Below are 19,989 nucleotides of genomic sequence, written 5' to 3'. Positions count from 1 at the left end.
TAGCGGCCGCCTTGACTTCAATTTTTCGGCTGGTCTGGCCGCAGTGAAAAAAACCCTGGAGTAAATGGAGACGGAAATCGCAACTGTCGATTTCTTTGCAGTTTGTGGCCGTGCACGACTGACCAATAGTTAAGCAGAACAATGGAGATTTACTGTCCTTGATAATTCACTTTGACGAGGAGACTTTACACCAATCTGGCTTGATCAGTATCGGCCGATAATTAGCATTTTATGCTGATCGGCTTTGTCATAATTCGCCGATTCGATCAATGATGTGATTGATTGGCTCCACAAAAGACATTTACTCCACATTGCCGTCTTGTACCAATCTAAAAGCTCGTTTATTTTTAGCCTGGTCACGTGTCTTGTGATGTAGTACTGTAACTGACTCACAATAGTTTTATTTAAATCTTGTCGGTGAAAAAACATTTGGTGGTGTCCCAGACAGACAACACATAATGCCTGTATCAGACTACAAGGCAAATTTGGTCTTTCACGATTGCACTATTTCAGACTACTGCAATAAAATCTTATATTCCGATACCGCCGCATCCCGTCTTTTATGAACCCTGGGCTTTATCTTGGCAAATCAAAGGCCAGCGGATACTCGTTATCATGGCAACGATAACGATAGATTTATTGTGTGTGGGGGGTCGGATTTATATAATAAGGAAAAACAGTGGTCATCACCGATGCTCGGGAGAGGACTTTCATTCATAGATTGCTTGAGGTATGTTCATGTACTTTTAATAAAATACGGCTCTCAAGCAGGCAACAAAACTTTCTGTAGCCTAGCAAACTAGTGCTAGCACTAACAGTTGTACATAAACATGCCGGCGTTCTGTTGACTCATGCTCTAAAGTTTCGGTGTCTGCAAAGTAATTTAATTTCCATCCATCCATCCATTTTCTCTACCGCTTATGCTCACTAGGGCTCACTGGAGCCTATCCCAGCTATCTTTGGGCGAGAGGCGGGGTACACCCTGAAATGGTCGCAATAAAGTAATTTAATTACACTAAGTTAGCACTCTTTATTTCTGTCAAGTTGTAATGTTGCTTTGACCTGACTGAAAACAAACTTATGTCAGTGGCCAATCCTTGAATGCCCCCTAGAGGTCACTGTTTCACCTTTTGTCTAAAATGCTACAAAATACTTTTGAAGATACTTTGTATACAGTACACAAGTATATACAGTAAATGAACAGGTCATTTAAATAGACACATTGCTCCATCTAAATTACAAAGAGTAGAAATACAGTGAGTCTAAACTCAGGATTGAAACATTTCAACTGAGGTAGCAGCTCTAATATTCATGGGTAGGGCCTTCCAGAGTACTGGAGCCTGAATGGAAAATCCTTGAGAACCCGCAGACTTCTTTCTGGGTTTTGGAGTGACCAAATGAACAGCGTTTTGCGGGTGTAGTTTTTGGGACAGAACACACGGTCCAACTAAGTTAGCAACATAGGAGGGTGCTAACCTGTGTAATATTTTATAAGTAACATGACCTTAAAATCGCATCTCAAGTAGACCGGGAGCCAATGCAAGTTGGCCATTTATGGTAAATTATAACCATTCAAACAACACACCGAGCAACCTAGAGGTGTGGTGTCGTCCCTGGGTCAGGGCTGGAAGTTGACTTCGGGCAAGTACCCTAAAATGTTTGCTTGCCCTGTTTGGTCAAGTGCACTCAAATGTTTGCTATACAGCGGCTGAAATAAGTATTTAATATGTCACCATTTTTCTCATTAAATATATTTCCAAAGGTGCTATTGACATGAAAATTTCACCAGATGTCAGGAACAACCCATGTAATCCATACATACAAAGAAAGTAGAACAAATAATCTCAGAAATTAAGTGGTGAGTAATAATGTGTAATGACACAGGGAAAAAGTATTGAACACGGCAACTAGAATGATTTTGTTGTATGTTTTGCTGGGTTGCCCGTGACTGTTTTTGACTTGCCCTGGGCAATCAAGAATCCGTAAACTTCAAGCCCTATGTGTGCTTGGGTGAGGATGTTTTGGACTGTCCAATCTTCAAGGAGAGTTTGAGGTAATGTTAACATACTTTTAATATGGCGCTAACGTTTGTACGTAAACATGGCAGCGTTCTGGTAAGTCATGGTCTAAAGTTTCGGTCAACATTGGTTGTGTGTGTGGATAAATGCTGACAATGGCGAGTAAGGGAGACAATGTGCCGTTTAAAGCCGCACTTCTATTGGTCGACGTCAGGTGATTCGTCAGATTCATGTTCTCGTTATTGTCACACGACACGGAAGATATTCAAAAAAAAATCAAACATGCGACAGTTTTCATTTTGGTGTCATAGGACCAAATTATTTGTCATGGATTGTGTTACACACAATCACACTCAAATATAGAAATACTAATGCATATTATACTAAAACATACGCGTAAAATTATTGATTAAAAATTTATGGTTTTAGGAATGTTCTAATGACTGTACGTACTACAGTATAATTGGGCATGAAAAAATGAAGATTTTAACTTCAGTCTGGCTGGACACTTACCTGCTCAATATTACTGTGCATTTAAATAGAGACTCAAATCCTGCAGTGCCTGACGTGTTCCCCTGCTTAAGCCAGTACATGTCCAGGCCCGTCTGAAGTTTGCAAGAGAGCATTTTGATAATCCATAAGAGGATTGGGAGAATGTCATAGGATCAGATGAAACCAAAATAGAACTTTCAGGTAAAAACTCAACTTGTTGTGTTTGGAGGAGAAAGAATTCTGAGTTACATCCAAAGGACATCATACCTACTGTGAAGCATGGGGGTGGAAACATCACGCTTTGGGGCTGTTTTTCTGCAAAGGGATCAGGAAGACTGATTCGTGTAAATGACAGAATGAATGGGGCCATGTGTTGTGAGATTTTGAATGAAAACCTCCTTCCATCAGCAAGGGCATTGAAGATGAAACGCGGCTCGCTCTCTCTCTCTCTCTCTCTCTCTATCGCTGATGGATGAAACGCGGCTATATATATTTATATATATATATATGTGTGTGTGCGTGTACAGCATATTTAGTTACGGTCATAACGCAATACTGCTTTTATTGCCTATAAAGGCCATCAAAAAAAAATATATATATATATATATCTATGGATAGGTCTGATGCCATTGAACATTTTGAGGGGTTGAAAGTAAAAAAAATATTTGATTTACTTTAAAAGCTTGAACCATGTTTTGTCTCAAAATGACCCCTACGTATGTATTGTGATTATAATGCACGAGGGTTAACCAGGTGAAAGCTTATTGAGAGATGAAATCTCTTTTTCAAAAGCCAAGAGGCAGCAGAAGTTATACAGTACATAACACGACAACATAAAATAAATAAAAATAAAGACTAAAAAATAAGTGATATTAAAATGTATGGGATCTCATTTAAAAACAGTGACAAAGCCCAATTGCTTTCAAGTACTTGGTGTATTTTTTTTATTTTTTTAATTCATTCAAATTTTGCAGACTTGAAGAAATATTTTGGGCCTCTTTAGGGAGTTAATGACTATACCTATGTACCAAATGTTTAATATTTGGTTAAGTGCAATTTTTGCAAACAGAGCCTGAGTCTGATTTATTTGTATTTTTGATTTATCGATATTTTATTTGTTGTTCAATATTACAATGCCAATATTCTGTAGAAGTGAAAGTTAATTGTTCTTAAAAAGGATTTACTTGAATTATGCTCTATAATATAATATCAGTAGCGTATAAAAAAACATTGATACTATCGTTTATCATGACAGTTTTAGGGAAAATATGTCGCCCTAAAAGAATTGCTATTGTGGCAGCCTGCAACATAACATAGTGAGCAAGAGCAATGGATAACAAAAGGATTGTACAAATTGGACAAACAAAAATCTGAAATACGGCGGGACAACCGTCATATAGCAGAGGATTACTCTTATGTATCTGCACTCTGTGATAATAAATTGAAGGCACTCATTGTTTCCAGACATGTGCATCCTGGGACTCTCATAGTCTCAAGTGTAAAATGATCTATTGGTGTTGATGGCGGACTTGAAATAAGGTACGTAATGTGACGTTGCATTCAACGTTTACAATTGCCGGGGAAATGTAGCGCCTGTGAACGCTAATTTGCTATTGCTGTGACCACGAAAGTAGATTAACTACTAAAAGCTATTTGATGTTGAAATAGTTATGCTACGGAGAGAACTAAACTAGTATCGCACCCACCACTGCTGTTTTTGGTTGGAAGCACAGCGTTATGTACGCAGTGCACAGGACGATTGCTCTCACGCTTGCTTCAAGAGATGAAAACGATGACGCCTCAGGCAACCAGTTGTCTAACCTCGTGATATTCTGTCCACAGCCCTACAACTGCTAGTATCTAAGGATTCCTGCCAGAAGTTGTATCGATTTTGAAATCGTATTTCTCGACTTTACAAATGGATATTACTTACTGTTCCCAACCCCACTCGTAAGTCACTTGTAAGTCAAGGTACCACTGTATCCAGTGAAAGTAGTTAATTTCACATATTTTTACATTTAAATAGTTTTAAAATGAATTTTGTAATGACAAACAAGTACATTATCCTCATTGAACCATGATCTATGAGAGGTAGTAATCTAAATATTGATTTGAAATGGTTAGTAATGGAGATGAGATATGAATGATGTTTATTGAGGTTCCCCCAACAATGCTTACCGCCTAAAATTAAACCTGGTTGACCCAGGCTCATTACTGGTGTACCTGTGAAACAAACGTAACAGGAGGCTTAATACAATCTGTGTGTAACTGTTTGTGTATTTTTTTTAAAGCAACAACAAGGCCACTTCGGACCCATCTAGGAAGTTTTTACTGAGCTGCAAAGATAAACTGAAACAGGCAGAAGACAACCGGAGCATAGGTAAAATAGTATAGTGTCATCACATATATAATCGGACTAGAGTATATTAGTCCGATTATATATGTGATGTGATATATATTTGTGCTGTTCCAAGATATATTTCAGCATGTCTCTGTAGTTTTTTTGTTTTTTGTTTTTTTTAATCCTCTCAGCTCCCCTTGGTTCAACAACTCCCCTCCAGCCGACTTCATTCTACAGCAGTCGATCTGTGACCAAGGATTACAGCCAGAGCCACTCCTTTTCAGAAAGGTGAGCTTTTCGATTGGTCAGTGGAAGTACAGCGTGTGTAGTGTTAAAATACAGGGTCTCCACAAAAATGTTGACACCACATACTTTTTCCTTTTTGCCATCCTCTTTGAATTATGTCCAAAATCTGCTTTCTAGTTGGTGTATTTTTATTTAATTTCCTTGAAAATGGACGCTCTTGTTAGATTGTGTTTGACCATATTTTAACACACAAAATACCTTATCATTTCTAGTGGATGTCATTCTTGACCCTGGAGGGAAAACAAATTGAAAACATTTTTTTTCCCTCCAGGGTCAAGAAAAAATTGAAAACATCTCACATAAATTAAAAACGGCATAGTTAAAAAGTTACATTTATTGGGGTTAGAGGGCACATGCGTATTTCACAGCGGAAATACAAACGTAACATTAGTCACTACATTTCAACAAATGTAGCGTATTTTTGTGCGTTTTTGGCCTTTCACCCACACGCATTGTTTAGTTGACTGAAAACAGACAGGTTTGCTTGTTCGAAACATGCAAAGGCATATATTTTTGCATCATAAGTAAATGTACTATAATTCTTGATCTTTGTAGTATTTTAATGAAAGCACATCACAGACAGCTCACAACTATTTAATTGTTTTGTTTGAATTGTGATAAAAGCATAATGTCTCCTTTAAAATGAACGCAGTAACAATTGTATGACATTTCCAAAATCTCAGGCCATCGAGTACATCCCTCACGCCCACAGCCAAACGCAGCCTTCTGCTGCCCAATCACTCCACTCCTTTCAAGAAAGTACGGCCCTCTGTGGATTATGGTGGTTGGAACAAGCAGAGACCCTCCACTCCAGCCCAGTCGCAGCCTCCTCTGCAAGGGTAACACTTTAGTTTCTTGGCAATCAGAGGCCACCCTTGCTGGTGTGTTTTTCTGACAGTGCTGTCCGATGTGTAAATCGTTGACAGATTTTCAAATTTGGGCAACACTTGCTATATGAATGCCATTCTGCAGTCGCTCTTCAGCCTGCCGTCCTTCTCCAATGACATGCTGAGGCAGAGCATCCCTTGGAAGAAAGTGCCTGTCAATGCGTTGCTCAGGTAGTCAAAAAACTCAATTACAACATGTGGGACTGTGGGCTAATTCGAATATAGTGTTTATCTTGCTAGTCTAACAACCCAATAGAATGTACCGTATTTTCCGACCGACAGAGCGCATCGCAATACAAGCCGCGCCCACTAAATTTGTAGAATTTGTTTTGAGATATATATTACCCGCACCAGAGTACACCGCGGATATATAAGTTGTGAAATTAGATATAATTAAATATTTATTTACATACCTAAATTGTTTCCAACCAGTGCCTGGAACACGGCAGTAAAACAGCCCAAACATAACAGAAAAGTCAGTTTTTATTCATCCTCCTCCTTTTCACTGAAACCACTGAAGTTGTCTTCTTCAGTGTGAGAGTTGAACAGCCTCAGAACATCTCCGTCACACACCATTTCAGTCTCTGTCGGTGTCTCTCTCAATGTCATTTTCATCTCGACACAGTTCCCGCTGAAGTTGTGCTGTTCTCCTCACGTAGCAGTCCAGCCTTTCGAAATCCGTTGGGGATCGTAGATTCTTTCACACTGTTCCACGCTTTTAAGATCCACTGGCAGACCACACAAAAGGATGATTTTCGCATGCGGCCCGTTTTTGTGAAAGATTTCTCACCGCTGGTCATCCAAGCCTCCCACACACATCGGAGTGCCGCTTTAAAAGCACGATAGACAAATCGATGGCTTTCAACTTAAAAGCTGCATCATATGCTTTTCTTGTACTTTCCATGATGAGGGTGTGAAAAAAAAAAAAAATTTGCGTTTGTGTGTGTTGTTTTACGTTGAGTGCGCCAAAAACTAGTGTCGTCGTCTTATACACGCTGGAGGCATCTGCGCATGTCCAAACCCTAGTGCATTATGGGAAACTGTCATGTTTTAAGCATTTATATATTATCTATATTTTAGCCGCATCGTTGCGTAAGCCGCAGAGTTCAGAACGTGGGGAAAATGTTAGCGGCTTATAGTCTGGAAAATACGGTAATACTATGGCTGGATTTACACTGCATGGTAATTTCACAATTGAAGGATGGTTAGGCCCTCCAGACTGAAAAGAGAAAACAATTACACTGCAATAATTTAAATTTCAATAAAATTTTGTTACCTTACAAAAATATATTAAAATTTGATGTTTTCAAGAGAAAGTTTATTTTAGATTAAAGTCGCATATTATCAAGATTAAAGTCCTTAGCAGGAGAGTCCTATTTTTACAAGAAAGTTCCAAGTTTTTTTTGAACTAGTCATTTTCTATGTGAAAATGGAACATAAATAATAGAGAATAAAGTTGCATGTTTACTACATTAAAATTGGGATATCACTGGAATAAAGAATAATAAGAATAGTATTGTATTTTTATGAGAATTTTTTTTTTCTGGATTAAAGATGTATTTATTTAAAAAAATAGTGGGGATTGAATGACTTTTTGTGGTCGACACTAAGGTGACTATGAGTCTTCGTCAACTAATTGATGATGTCATTGGTTTCTCAACTCGCTATGTCCACCAATGTAAAAAAAAACAAAAAAAAAAAAAAACACAATCGCTGTGCAAAAGCTCCCTTACTCACTCTCTCCCTCCCTGGCTGCTCCAATGTCCTAAATATCCCACCCCCAGCACGTTCATCCAATTACATTCAGGTACCTTCAAGATACAGTAGGAATTTGTACAACTTTTAACACCAACTCATGTAACACAACGACAGGATAGCAACTTGCTACAGTATATTAGTATAGTTTAAAGTAAAAGAAAAAAAATAAAGGAGCAGGCAATGATTTTCAACAATGTATTTTAGCAAAACCTTCAGTTGTTACATGGACTGTTGTTCCAAGAGTTATGCAAGTTCCAACTTGTTCCAACTGTCCCAAGTTCCAACTGTCCCTAAAGTTATCTATGAGTCGCGGATAGGGTGGTACGTGCGTGTCTGGTCAAGCTCATTTTGTGCTCCTCTTGCAGCCAGGTAAACCGAGGCGAGAGACAGCAGTGGGATGGTGTCTTTGACTCATTAAGCGTTCATTTTGACAATAGAGGTTATTAATCGACGATGACTTGTCATTGTGTAAGCAGCAGAGTTGGAAAGTAACACGCTACATTTACTCAAGTAACATTTTAGATAAATTGTACTTGTCAGAGTAGTTTGAATGCAACATAGTTTTTACTTTTACTTGAGTATTTATGTGAAGAAGAATCGATACTTTAGCTCCGTTACAATGATCGACATGCTGCTCTCTACTTTTATTTATCAATTGTTGCGTGTGCTATATATTTTTAGACTTTATCATCGACTTCAGCATCGGGAGCAGTTGCACCAATCCGTGATCACTTGTCATTTGACTCCAATTCACCTATCTGATGGCACAAGGCAGTCACATGACCACACCCAAACCCTTTGTGGGCCAATCAAAGTGATTCATTTTGGGGGTGGGGGGGAACAGCCACGAGTGTTTACTTTACAGACTCTGAAAAGCAACAGCTTTGTCATGCAGCATAGTCTTAAACTTTGACTGCCCAAACATGGATGTTTCAGCCCACTTAACTTGATAAAATATTAATTATTGGATTTAAGATAACGAGACCATTATCCATCTTGCATTGTCACGCGCACATCCTTTTTAATCCCTGTAACAAATGTTTCAATTGTATGTGGATGTTGAGAACATTGTAATATTTGCAATGTGGCATTTGTTGTGTGGGGTGAAACATTTCATCCTGTTCATTTGACAAACAGATTGGACATTAGACATTCAAATTTGCATAAATACAATCACTAGTGGCGCTATTGCGATGGTACCGCTGGTGGTGTTCATACAATGTTCTTAAAATATTATATAACATTCAAATCCAGTAAAGATTGTGATTAGTTAATCCAGGGTTGCAGTAGCTTTCCACTACCTGTGGGTGTCGCTAGTGCTCCATCCATTGTCCCAGACGGGAGGAACAAATGTCACTGAAAACAGCAGGGAAAATAAGTCTTTGTTGGTGACACTCTTCAGGCTGGCTGGGGGTGGAAGTTAATTAATTTAGCCTCTTGGTGAGAAACCAGTTGTGTGTGTCTCATCTTTGATGAGCTACTTGGGACTGGCTGGTAATTCGTTTAGCGTCCATGCGCGAAGTTAAGCCTCCTCGTGCTTCTTGTTTGATAAACAGACAAGGTTTTCCTGAGATGTTTTGTGTACGCAGACTGATTCAGTGGGGAGCCAAGGCAGGTATGCGGAACAGCACGAGACTGGGTGTTGCTGGGTGTCATCTTTAGTGGTGTGTCGGTTACATTCGTGTATTATTATGTCAATATAATTTATTTTTCTCAAATATTATACAGATTCTCATATGAATTTAATCTCAAAATATACAGAATCTCTAAAATTATTTAAAAATACTTTCAGTATTGCCCTAATACTCCTTTGTACTCCAGAGACCCAACTGTTTATAAACATGCAATTAATAAGTATATTTTCCTTATTTTCCTTTAAATTTGGCTCTTGGTCGTGCAGTGTAAATCCAGTATCCACTTCTTGAAATCTCCAAGGTTTTGTTCAAATAGTTGTCATCTGCTCGTATTGTTACGTCTAGGCGTTTCGCTCATCTTCTGGCAAAGAAGGACGTGGGCTGCCCGGAAACACAAAAAGACCTGCTGAGGAAAGTTAAAAGTGCCATCTCCTCTACCGCTGAGCGTTTCTCTGGAAATATGCAGAATGTAAGATATGGATGCCAAGGATAATTTTTTTTTTTTTACAGGTCGTTTGTGTTTTAAAAAAAGTTGTGGCCTCCTGGATGAGTCATTGCTGTTCTCTTAGGGTAATCTTTGTAGGCCGACCACTCCTGGGAAGGTTCACCACTGTTAAATGTTTTCTCCATAAGAAGATAACGGGTCTCCCTATGGGTCGCTGGAATCCTAAAGCTTTTGTAAACCTTTCTAGACTGATAGATGTCAATTACTTTATTTCCTGGCTGTTCTGGAATTTCTTTGGATGGTGTCATTTTGTTGCAGCTTTTTTAGATCTTTGGGCCAAAAATATTTGAAAGATTTGAAAGACTCATTGCCAGTTATAGATAGTTGTTCCTGCTGAGGATTAGGTTTAGGGGGCCATGACTACTACTTTTTGCAAACAGGGCCAGGTAACTGAAGTTTTTTTATCCTTCATAAATGAAATCACTATTTAAAAACAGCATTTTAAGTCAACTTGTTATATTTGTCTATTTACGTTGGTGATCTCAAACATTAAAGTGGGGAAACTGTGAGAAAATAAGGAATTTGAAACAAGGGCCAATACTTTTTCACAGCACTGTATGTAACTACATTACCAGGACGCTCATGAGTTCCTCAGCCAGTGTCTGGACCAGCTGAAAGACGACGTGGAGAAAATGAACAAAAGCTGGACAAATGAAGCATCTGCATCCTCTTCCTCTTCCTCCTATTCATCGGTGACGTGTGAGAGTAACCATGAGGCCAAGGTGGACCCCGGCGAAGAAGCGGACACCTCCCGCATCTACACCTGCCCTGTGGCTGTTAACATGGAGTTTGAAGTGCAGCACACTATCACCTGCAAATGGTAAGGCTCTGTTGTTTGGCTGACAGTATGGATTTTGCCGAAAACCCGTGTAATAACTCTGTTTTTGCAGTTGTGGCGAAGTGGTGACCAAGCGTGAGCAATTCAACGACCTGTCCATCGACTTACCTCGCAGAAAAAACACACTCCCACTTCGATCTGTCCAAGATTCCCTGGATCTTTTTTTCAGGGTGAGTTAACTTAGATACATTTCTATCCTAAAACTCTTTCACTGCCAGTCCTGCATGTTAACATGGGTATTTGAATTCAACAGCCGTCAATGGCAGTGATTGAGCTTTAAATGTCCCATGCTATCAGATTTTTTTCATTTACTCATAATTTTTTATGTCCTTTTATCGGGTTTGAAAGATAATTTGGGTTGAAAATGCCCAGAAAGTCCTTTTTCGGGCTATTTTAGTTTGTCTGAAAGACCTGGCAGTTGAGACGGCTGGATTTCTTATTAATATGTGACATGTATGTTAGCTTTGCTCTGATTGTATCACACATCTTCCACAATTTTAACATGGAAAACAGCTAGACGGTAATTAGCTATCAGTGGAGAGGCCCAGTTTTCAAAGCGACATCGCATTCATTTGATTTGATGTGGGGATCTTACTATCATCGTGAAGCAGAATTCACCAAGCGTTGATTGTATGCCCACGACTCATGTCATTAACAACATTGGCATGTAAACACAGGAGGAATCCACTCACTGTCGCCAGGTGTTGTTGAGGATTTTGATGGCATGGGACCTTTAAACATATTTCTTGTTGGATTGAACATGAAGGCTATGACTGAATTAAACACTTGTCTTCCAAATCATTAGACCTAGGTCGTATTTGTTCATTTTCCTAAAGTCAGTGAATACAATGTTTACAATTATATTAGCTTTAAATTAGGACTAGATGATATGGCCTTAAAAGTAGATCTATTTTCTCTCACAAAAATATTGTTTTGTTTTTTTCAATTGTTCACCCGCACCTTTGGATATTCAAAACACAAAGTTAAATTATTAAAATAAATTATTTTCAAATCAAGAAATGGTCAGTAATAATTTCCACATATACTGCATTTTTTTCTGCATATTTTTAAATCATGTGTGTAATTGTATACCAGGAATTTTAAGCTACAGTATCCTGCTAGATTTTGCAGTGATAATTTTTCCACATGGACTAATTTTACTGCGGACTAATGTAGTAAAAAGCACAACCCAGGAAGCAAGAGTTCTCAAAAGACAAGTCAAGTCTAAAGTTTGGGATCATTTTAATCATTAAAAAAAAAGATGGTGTACTGCGTCGACTGTAAAGTAGAACTGGCTTACGCAACTGCATGTCAGTGGTAAAGTAAACATCATTAGGTAATTTAAATAGAACAAACCGTAACAAAATCATCACGTAGCAAGCACATTTATACACTATTTGCATGGCCACAACTGACACAAGTAACTCAACACGCAAAGCCGGCCAACTCTACACCCATTTTCCGACTCCCTTATCACTCAAAAGGCCAGGCCCCACATTTTAAGGCCACACACACATTCAAAGTCACAGATATTACAGTGTAGAATGTGAGGATCGCAACTTCAAGTAGACAAAGATAATACTACCAACTCTCATTTGTATTTTGTATTGGTACTATGCAAAAAGCTTTAAAATATAAATACAAAATTAAGAAGAAACCTGCTAAAACCTCCCCAAAAAGACTAAAACTCATTTTAAATCAAATATGCGTAATCATTTGGAACACGTTAAAGAATGTTTTCGTTTTACAGCTAGAGGAAATTGAATATTCGTGTGAGAAATGCAGTGGGAAAGCAGCCACGGTTACACACAAATTCAGCAAACTACCCAGGTACCTGAACACACAAACACAGAGTATTCGTATAAAAAATAGTAAACAAAGAAGGCTAATGCTTTTTCTCTAATAGATATTTTATTTTTCCCCTGCAGAGTGCTCATCCTCCACCTGAAAAGGTACAGTTTTAATGCCCAGCTGTCTCTGAACAGCAAGCTGGGCCAACAGGTAGTGATACCTCGCTACCTGACTCTGCTGTCACATTGCACTGACTCCACTCGGCCCCCCATCAGTCTCAGCTGGAGTTCTCAAGCGTAAGACCTCTAGATACCTTCATTCCACTCCCCATTTTACTCCAAAATAATGCTTTTTAATTCCTGTCTTTTAAGGTCCAGAGCACTCAAAACCTCACAGACACTCAATGCATCCACGGCACCGCTGCGGTAAATTCTGATTATTCACTCTCTCTCATAGATAAAAATTTTTTCTGCCTTTTTAAAATATTATTAACAGGGGTCAGTTGGACCTGAAATCTAACAGCAGGTTTAAATGTTTGCATTTACATCCAACAAACTACTCTTTTTCAGTTATGTCATTGTTCCCTGCTTGTGCCATGTTAAAATGTAATTAAAACCTGATTAATATGGGATATAGGAGGGTTGGAGGGAAGTTGGTAAATTCCAACAACACATCTGCACTAGTGGATTCGGACAGCGAGGAGGAGCTGACCAGAAAGGTGAGCGCAAGCGGCAAAAGACGAATCAGCACCTGTCTCCCGGAAGATGACGAACGACCGGAAGAGGTGAACATCTGGAAAAACTCAAATCTTGCTCCCCCCACTTCCTAACACAGCTTTTGTTGTTCTCAGCGGGGAGTTCCCATGGATCCGGCAGAATTCAGCGGGATTAACGACGACGAAATGTTAGAGGCCGTACTGGAGCTGAGTCGCCAGGAGGCCGGTCTCACTGCGCCGTCTCCCCTGAAAGACGAACCGACGAGCAGTCCAGACACGGGCTTCGGGGACACGGATGCCCATGAACTGGCCTATCACACAGATCTGCTGGATACAGACAGTAAACAACCTGCAAGTATGTGTGTAAAAGACCGCTTTATCTTTTTAACCCTCCTATTATGTTTGTCTTTGGTAGACCACAAATGTTCATGGGTCCCTGTAACCTGCTTATTGTTTAACCATCCAAAAATTTACATATCTGCCCCCCTCTAGGCCCTTATAACAATCAATATACCATCAGTTTGACTGACAAAATAACAAAAAGGTTATGCATGCAAGGCTTTTATTTGTAGACAAAAGGGAGGGCACAGAAGGGGCCCAGACTTACCCAGGGCCCCAGGTTTACTGCCCCCAAGAACTGCTGGTGCAGACAATACATAGTGCAACTACTTCTTTTTCATTAAAAAAAAATGTTTTGGGGTGTGAATACTGGAAAAGAATGTGTTGAATAGATATTCTGCCCTTTTTAGCGTCTTGTGTCACTGCTGGGTCCTTACATTTAATACAATGTAAATTCAAAGATATTTCAAGATGTATATTAAAATATAGTAAAAAGTAAAAGGGGAGCTCTCTCTCTCTATCTATCTATGTATATATATCTATCTATCTATCTATATATATATATATATATATATATATATATATCAATTTAAAAAAAAAAAAAACACTTTTTGGGGCGTTTCAACTTTGTTAACTTGACCTGCAACATACTTTAACAGGGGGGTTAATTCTGTGTTAGAGTGGAGAGGTTTACATCATATGTCACTGACCTGGATTTAGATGTGTTGGATTCCTTGGACTTGACCATGGACGAGAACAAGGAGAACCAAACCCCGGAGAGCTCGCAGGTGCATCAGGGGGAAATGGATTGGGTCCAGCAGTACAACTTGGATCAGGAGAGGGAAGATCAGGAGTTGCAGCAAGCGCTGGCACAGAGCCTCAAGGAGCATGTATGTCTTATTACCGAAATTTCTTGTGTATATTGCACACCCATGTATAATACGCACCCCCAAAGTTGATCTCAAAGTCCTGGAAAACCTTTCTAGCGATGTATAATGCATTTTTACAATGCATGGTTTTGCTTCTACCCATGTTTTTTTCAAATAATTTATCTGAAGTTAAGCACTTTATTTGAACACATAATACTTTATTTTATTTGCTTGCTCGTATTTTGAAATTCACAGCCCTAGTTTTGTTTTGTTGATGAGAAAACACATGGATCTGCTCATATGTTTGATTACCGAGGCACAATTTGTAAGATGTGTACAATTCTTTAAAAGAAAACATGGACCAGGTGAAACACATTTATTTTTTATTTGAATGGGATTCAAATTAAACTGTCAAGCATTTTTAAAAAAACATTATCATTAAACAAAGCATAACCATACAGAAATTAATTGTTGTTGTTCACTCATCAGTTGTATTAAAAAAATAAATATTTCACAAATTCTGCCTTGGTATGTAAAGCTATGAGCACAATTGTACATAAATGCAGTCATATGTACCCCTGTCATACTGGAATGAAAGTGTAGGCTACAACTTTTTCATAACCTCTAGGGGGCAGTGGCATATTGGAATTAATGTTTACATCTTTTTCATAATCTCGAGATGGCGGCATACATTTATAAAATGTGACAAGTCTTTTTCATTTTCCTCTATACCTAAGTATAATATGCACTAATGACTTGACAATTTTTGGAGTAAAAAAATTTGTAAAAATACATGAGAAATTATGGTAAATATTACATAATTGTGTTAAATGATCTAATGAATGTTTTTACTGTTTCAACAAGTAGACTGCTAATCAAATGGCTTCTTCTTGCTGGATTTTCAAACAGGAAGCCCAAGAGATGAGAGAAGATGACGATCTAAAGCGGGCCACTGAGCTCAGCTTGCAAGGTGGGAACTGTCAATTTGGTGTGTGCCCCTGAGTAGTGGAGGACACCTTGCACTTTTTCTTTCAATCTACCTTCTGTCTTGTGAATGCATACATACAAATCAGGCGCCTTTTGGGGAAAATCGCCGTTTTGAACTCAAAATAACAAAATAGGCCATTTATGTGAATCGTATAGATCCGATGAGTTTTTCCTGGGGAGTGGTGGAGGGTCGCTCGCTCGCTGTCGTCATAGACTGTTTTGTAGTCCTTGAACAGTGGCAGCTAGATCCATTCCACACATCCACATACCAAGTATTGATTGTATGCCCACGACTCACAAGTCACAACCCCACAGAGGAGGGGACGTGTCACGTGGGTGAAGAAAAAAAGAGGATATTTCGAAAGCGGGTCCCTATAAAAGCTGTTGTCATAGGCTGTTTCGTAGTCCTTGAACGCTGGCAGCTTGATCCATTCCACACATACACATTTAATTTCTGAATATTATTCTGCGGCGGATTAATATGCGAACGCATTGGCCTGAGGTTCCGCCTGTACGCTCGGGACCTGGTTTGGATAAGTCCCAGGAGTTGACGAGACCAGAAGAAACACTTGCGCCGCTTCTGCCGCTAAGAAGTAACGGTACTTTTTACTCCGTTACAATGATCTAAATGTCGCTCGCTACTTTTATTTATCAGTTATTGCTTATTTATCAACTATTTCGTGCGCGAGACTACGACTTCCGCATCAGGCACTGTTTGCGTCAATCCAATTTAAGTGACTAGTGACGTTGAAGTCTAGTTCACCAATCAAACAACACAAGAAAGCCACATGACCTCACACGACATCTTCTATTGGGCTCCTCGGGCATAGTTATTAACACTAGATAAGTCAGCCCGGCTGATTGTCGTGCCTACATGGCGGGCATGTTGGGAAGGTCGTCATTACCATGAAGGCAACGGCGAGCTACTCTTGTTTACATTTAGACGAACAAAAACAACACCTTCCATGTATTGTAGTATTTGTCTGCACAAACGTGGATATTTCAGTTCACTTATTTAGAAAGCACCGTGCAGTAAATTGCAGATGTGTTGTTGTAGTTTTGACTGTGCGCACACACACTTGTATCAGAATTTGCACATTCACATTTTATTTTTATTTTTTTTATTGATGTTCATGCTGTGGTTAAAAAAAAAAATCTGAAGTTCTTCACTGTTTACTCAGTACTTGAGTAATTATTTCACTGTGTACTTTTTACTCTTCAGGAAAATTTTTTTGGGGGACTCCTTTTTACTTTGGTTATATTACTGTCAAGTAACAGTACTCTTACTTGAGTACAATATTTGGCTACTCTACCTACTTCTGGAGCGGACATCCTCTGTTACTCTTACATTTAAGCAACATTTTTGCTCATCAGATCGGCCTGTGTCGTATTTGTTGCATTGGTCTTTTGTATTGTCGCGTTGAAGTGCTGCGGGTCGTGGCCATGGTTGTGGTCCCAGCAGAACCGCGAAGCACACGTAACGTCGGCGACAAGAGTTGATCCACTACTACATCTTGTATTAATTAGGAAACACGCCCACAATTAGCGAATTAGTTTACGGATGTTAATGTTAAATGTATTAGCGACGGAGCGATGTTAGGGATTATGTCACAACACAGAATGAACTAAGTTCAAATTCAGAAATGGACAATAAAACAGAAAAATATTACACTTAATATTTTCATGGAGGATGCATTTGGGATTAGCTTTTGATTGGTAATTGGTTGGTAATAGTGAAAAATGACGTGAAACAGACAATGATTTTAGTCAATTCTTTTCCAGAATGAGAGTGCTTAAAGAGGAGGATGCTATTCATGTGGCACAGCTTGAAGCAGGCATCAGGTGCAGGTGGAGGTGGCCCTGACTCAAGTTGGAGGGCAGAACAAAAAGGCAAAGAAATGAGGCAAATTTAATTTTGATCTTCGTACATCAACATGTACTTGAGCGGTGTAAATACGTTTTTCTGTGTGAAGAATTGTAATATTCTTTTTGCCTTATTGTACTCTCCGGAGTCTTCCAGATTGCTTAATTTATGTTAAAAAATCTCCCCAGTGGCCTGGGGTATCCCCCAAGACCCTCCCACAATATTTTTTTGTTTTTGTTTTTTTTGGTCACATTTTTCATGCATTTGGTGTTTGCATGTTTGGACAAATGGACCTAGATGACCAGGTGATACGTTTAACTATGCTGCAAAATCGATCAAGAAGGCAGCGGCGTAGCTGGTATGTAGAACCAAGGGGCATGCTGAGTACGTCATCACAGCATGTGACTAAAACGGACCAATCACGAGAGATGTTCTACGTGCAGCAACAATTTTTGCCCTGTGCGCGTCGAGTGACGCAGAGGGGCCGCGTGGGCCAATGTGGGCGTTGTCGGCCGCGCGAGCGTGGGATTATAAAGAGGCCTTTGGACTTGTCATTTCATGGGACTCGACTTGGTTTTGAACTACATGACATTGCGCTTTGGCAATGGGGGCCTTTTCACACTGAGCAAGTGCATTGTGAAAAGGCCATTAGTGTAATAGATCACACAGCCAAACACAAATGTCCCCACATCAACAACTTGGCTGAGTATTCAGGCTCGGAAAACTTAATTTTTACTTGCAAGGTAATTTAGGGAGCAGAGAGCAGCACACTTATTGACACAAGTTAACAACATAAATGAGAAATACATAAAAAAGGGCATAAAATGAGGGGTTCTACAAGTTAGAGTCCTGAGAGTTCAGGAGAACAGCCTGGGCGATAGAGGTGGCTTTCCTTCTCTGGGTTTGCGATGTTGAAAATGGCGGCTCTTCGCTCAGCCCAAAGTAATGGGTGGAGAAACGTTGTGTGGTTGTATTAAGTAAATTAGCCCAATCTTGACATCACAATGCGTTAAAATTTAGAACGGCTTTCTCAGGGACGTGTTTAGGGAAATTGCAGCTCATAAAATGTTTATTTGGTTGGTGGGCAAGTACTGCAGAGATCCAACTATTTGTATACAAGAAATTAGAAACGTCACCTTTTAAAGAGACATGTTTTTACTCTGACAGAGTTCAACAATTCTTTGCCTGAGCTCATATGCTCTGATGATGATTCCGGCAACGAAGACATGCTTGACATGGAGTACACTGAAGCCGAAGCTGAGAACCTCAAGAGGAACGCTGAGGTAGCGCACACCTGTACAACATTTGTCTGCCTTCGATACAACATTGGAGGGGACAAGTTTGCAACTGATATTTCTGAAGAACCAGTCACCTCTTATCCACAGTGTGGGGACTTGGCCAACTCTTTTCGGCTCATCAGTGTCGTCAGCCACATCGGGAGCAGCTCCTCCTCTGGTGAGAGAGCACCTTTGCCCAGCTATTATTTTGTCTGCTCATGTTTTTCGACTCCAAACAGTGTGAGTTAGCTGGATGCCCAATTATGGGGGGGGGGGGGGGGGTGTGTCCCCCAAAATCTACAAATGACTGTTGTAATTTTACTTGTTCGAATGTCTATTGTTCTGCTGTGGTTCTCCCTCCTAGTCTCCTTGTCCACTTTGTCCCTCTGTCCGTCCCCTAAAACACTTTTCTGTTTAGCTGCATTTTCAAGAAACATCAGAATAATTAAAAAAACTTAAAAATAAGCAGAGGGAGTATTTCGAACTCCCCTGTTGCACAGCAACACTGTTCCAGCACAAAGGAATACAGATCCACCATTCTGCAAGGCCATGCAGCTGAACAAGATAGCTCTAAAAGAAAATGGTGTTAGAACTCCAAATCACCCCTTTAATGCACCAGTGAGGTAATTTCTGATAAACTTTAAAACTTCTCAAACATCCATCCATCATTTTAACCACTTATCCTCAGTAGGGTGGCGGACCTGGACAGGTCGCCAGCCAATTCCAGAGCACATATAAACCATTCAACTCACATTCAAACCTACGGACAATGTAGAGTATTCAATGAATTTACCATGCATGTTTTTGGAATGTGGGAGGAAACCGGAGTACGCAGACAAAATCCATGCAGGCACGGGGAGACATGCAAACTCCACAAGTGAGGCCCAATTTGAACCCTGGTCCTCAGAACTGTGAGGCACGTGTTAATCAGGCATCACCACACCACCCACTTTTCAAACATTTTAAACCTTTTTAAATTAATAATAATTTTGTACTGTCCCAGGTGTATTTAGGCCGTGAAAAAAAGTACTAATTTTTGTACAGTACTGGTGATTTTAGGCCACAAAAGAAATGCTCGATTTAACGGAAAACCTCTACACCTACTAGCCAGTTATTCAAGGTTCCACTGTATCTGTAACAGAATAAAATGCGGGCGAAAAAGAAGTGCTGTGATTGTGTTCTAGATGCACTGTAATGATTTGTTGACTAATGTATTTGATCTTCTCAGGACATTACATCAGCGACGTGTATGACATGAAGAAGCAGTCGTGGCTGACGTACAATGACCTGGATGTGTCGCGCACACAGGAGACAGCCGTCCAACGAGAGCGTGACCGTAGTGGATACATCTTCTTCTACATGCACAAG

The 19,989-nt window shown here is 39.6% G+C and overlaps 1 protein-coding gene and 1 long non-coding RNA gene across 5 annotated transcripts in view; one reads left to right on the top strand and one right to left on the bottom strand.

Moving 5' to 3' along the window:
• usp37 (ubiquitin specific peptidase 37) overlaps positions 1-19,989 on the top strand; it is a 33,669-nt gene that overhangs the window by 11,378 nt on the left and 2,302 nt on the right. For 2 of the 4 annotated variants that reach the window (XM_061692219.1, XM_061692222.1), the window contains 17 exons: positions 4,802-4,890; positions 5,043-5,139; positions 5,841-5,996; positions 6,084-6,215; positions 9,782-9,905; positions 10,517-10,761; positions 10,832-10,949; positions 12,530-12,609; positions 12,708-12,866; positions 12,942-12,995; positions 13,207-13,354; positions 13,421-13,640; positions 14,345-14,514; positions 15,403-15,463; positions 18,512-18,627; positions 18,730-18,799; positions 19,850-19,988. In XM_061692219.1, coding sequence (XP_061548203.1) covers positions 4,802-4,890; positions 5,043-5,139; positions 5,841-5,996; positions 6,084-6,215; positions 9,782-9,905; positions 10,517-10,761; positions 10,832-10,949; positions 12,530-12,609; positions 12,708-12,866; positions 12,942-12,995; positions 13,207-13,354; positions 13,421-13,640; positions 14,345-14,514; positions 15,403-15,463; positions 18,512-18,627; positions 18,730-18,799; positions 19,850-19,988 — 2,178 coding nt within the window. Of the gene's footprint in view, positions 1-4,801; positions 4,891-5,042; positions 5,140-5,840; positions 5,997-6,083; positions 6,216-9,781; positions 9,906-10,516; positions 10,762-10,831; positions 10,950-12,529; positions 12,610-12,707; positions 12,867-12,941; positions 12,996-13,206; positions 13,355-13,420; positions 13,641-14,344; positions 14,515-15,402; positions 15,464-17,262; positions 17,382-18,511; positions 18,628-18,729; positions 18,800-19,849; position 19,989 lie in introns of those variants that run through there. The other 2 variants (XM_061692220.1, XM_061692221.1) reach the window with 2 other exon arrangements.
• On the bottom strand, positions 5,845-6,879 carry LOC133410740 (uncharacterized). Its single transcript, XR_009769575.1, has 2 exons — positions 6,458-6,879; positions 5,845-6,181 (listed from the first exon to the last, which is right to left on the bottom strand). It is a non-coding gene; the product is annotated as an uncharacterized LOC133410740 (long non-coding RNA).

Source organism: Phycodurus eques, chromosome 12, assembly GCF_024500275.1.
Source record: "Phycodurus eques isolate BA_2022a chromosome 12, UOR_Pequ_1.1, whole genome shotgun sequence".
In the NCBI taxonomy this organism is placed as follows: domain Eukaryota; kingdom Metazoa; phylum Chordata; class Actinopteri; order Syngnathiformes; family Syngnathidae; genus Phycodurus; species Phycodurus eques.
The sequence above is the reverse complement of the archived record's forward strand: the minus strand, read 5'-3'. Positions and strand labels throughout refer to the sequence as shown.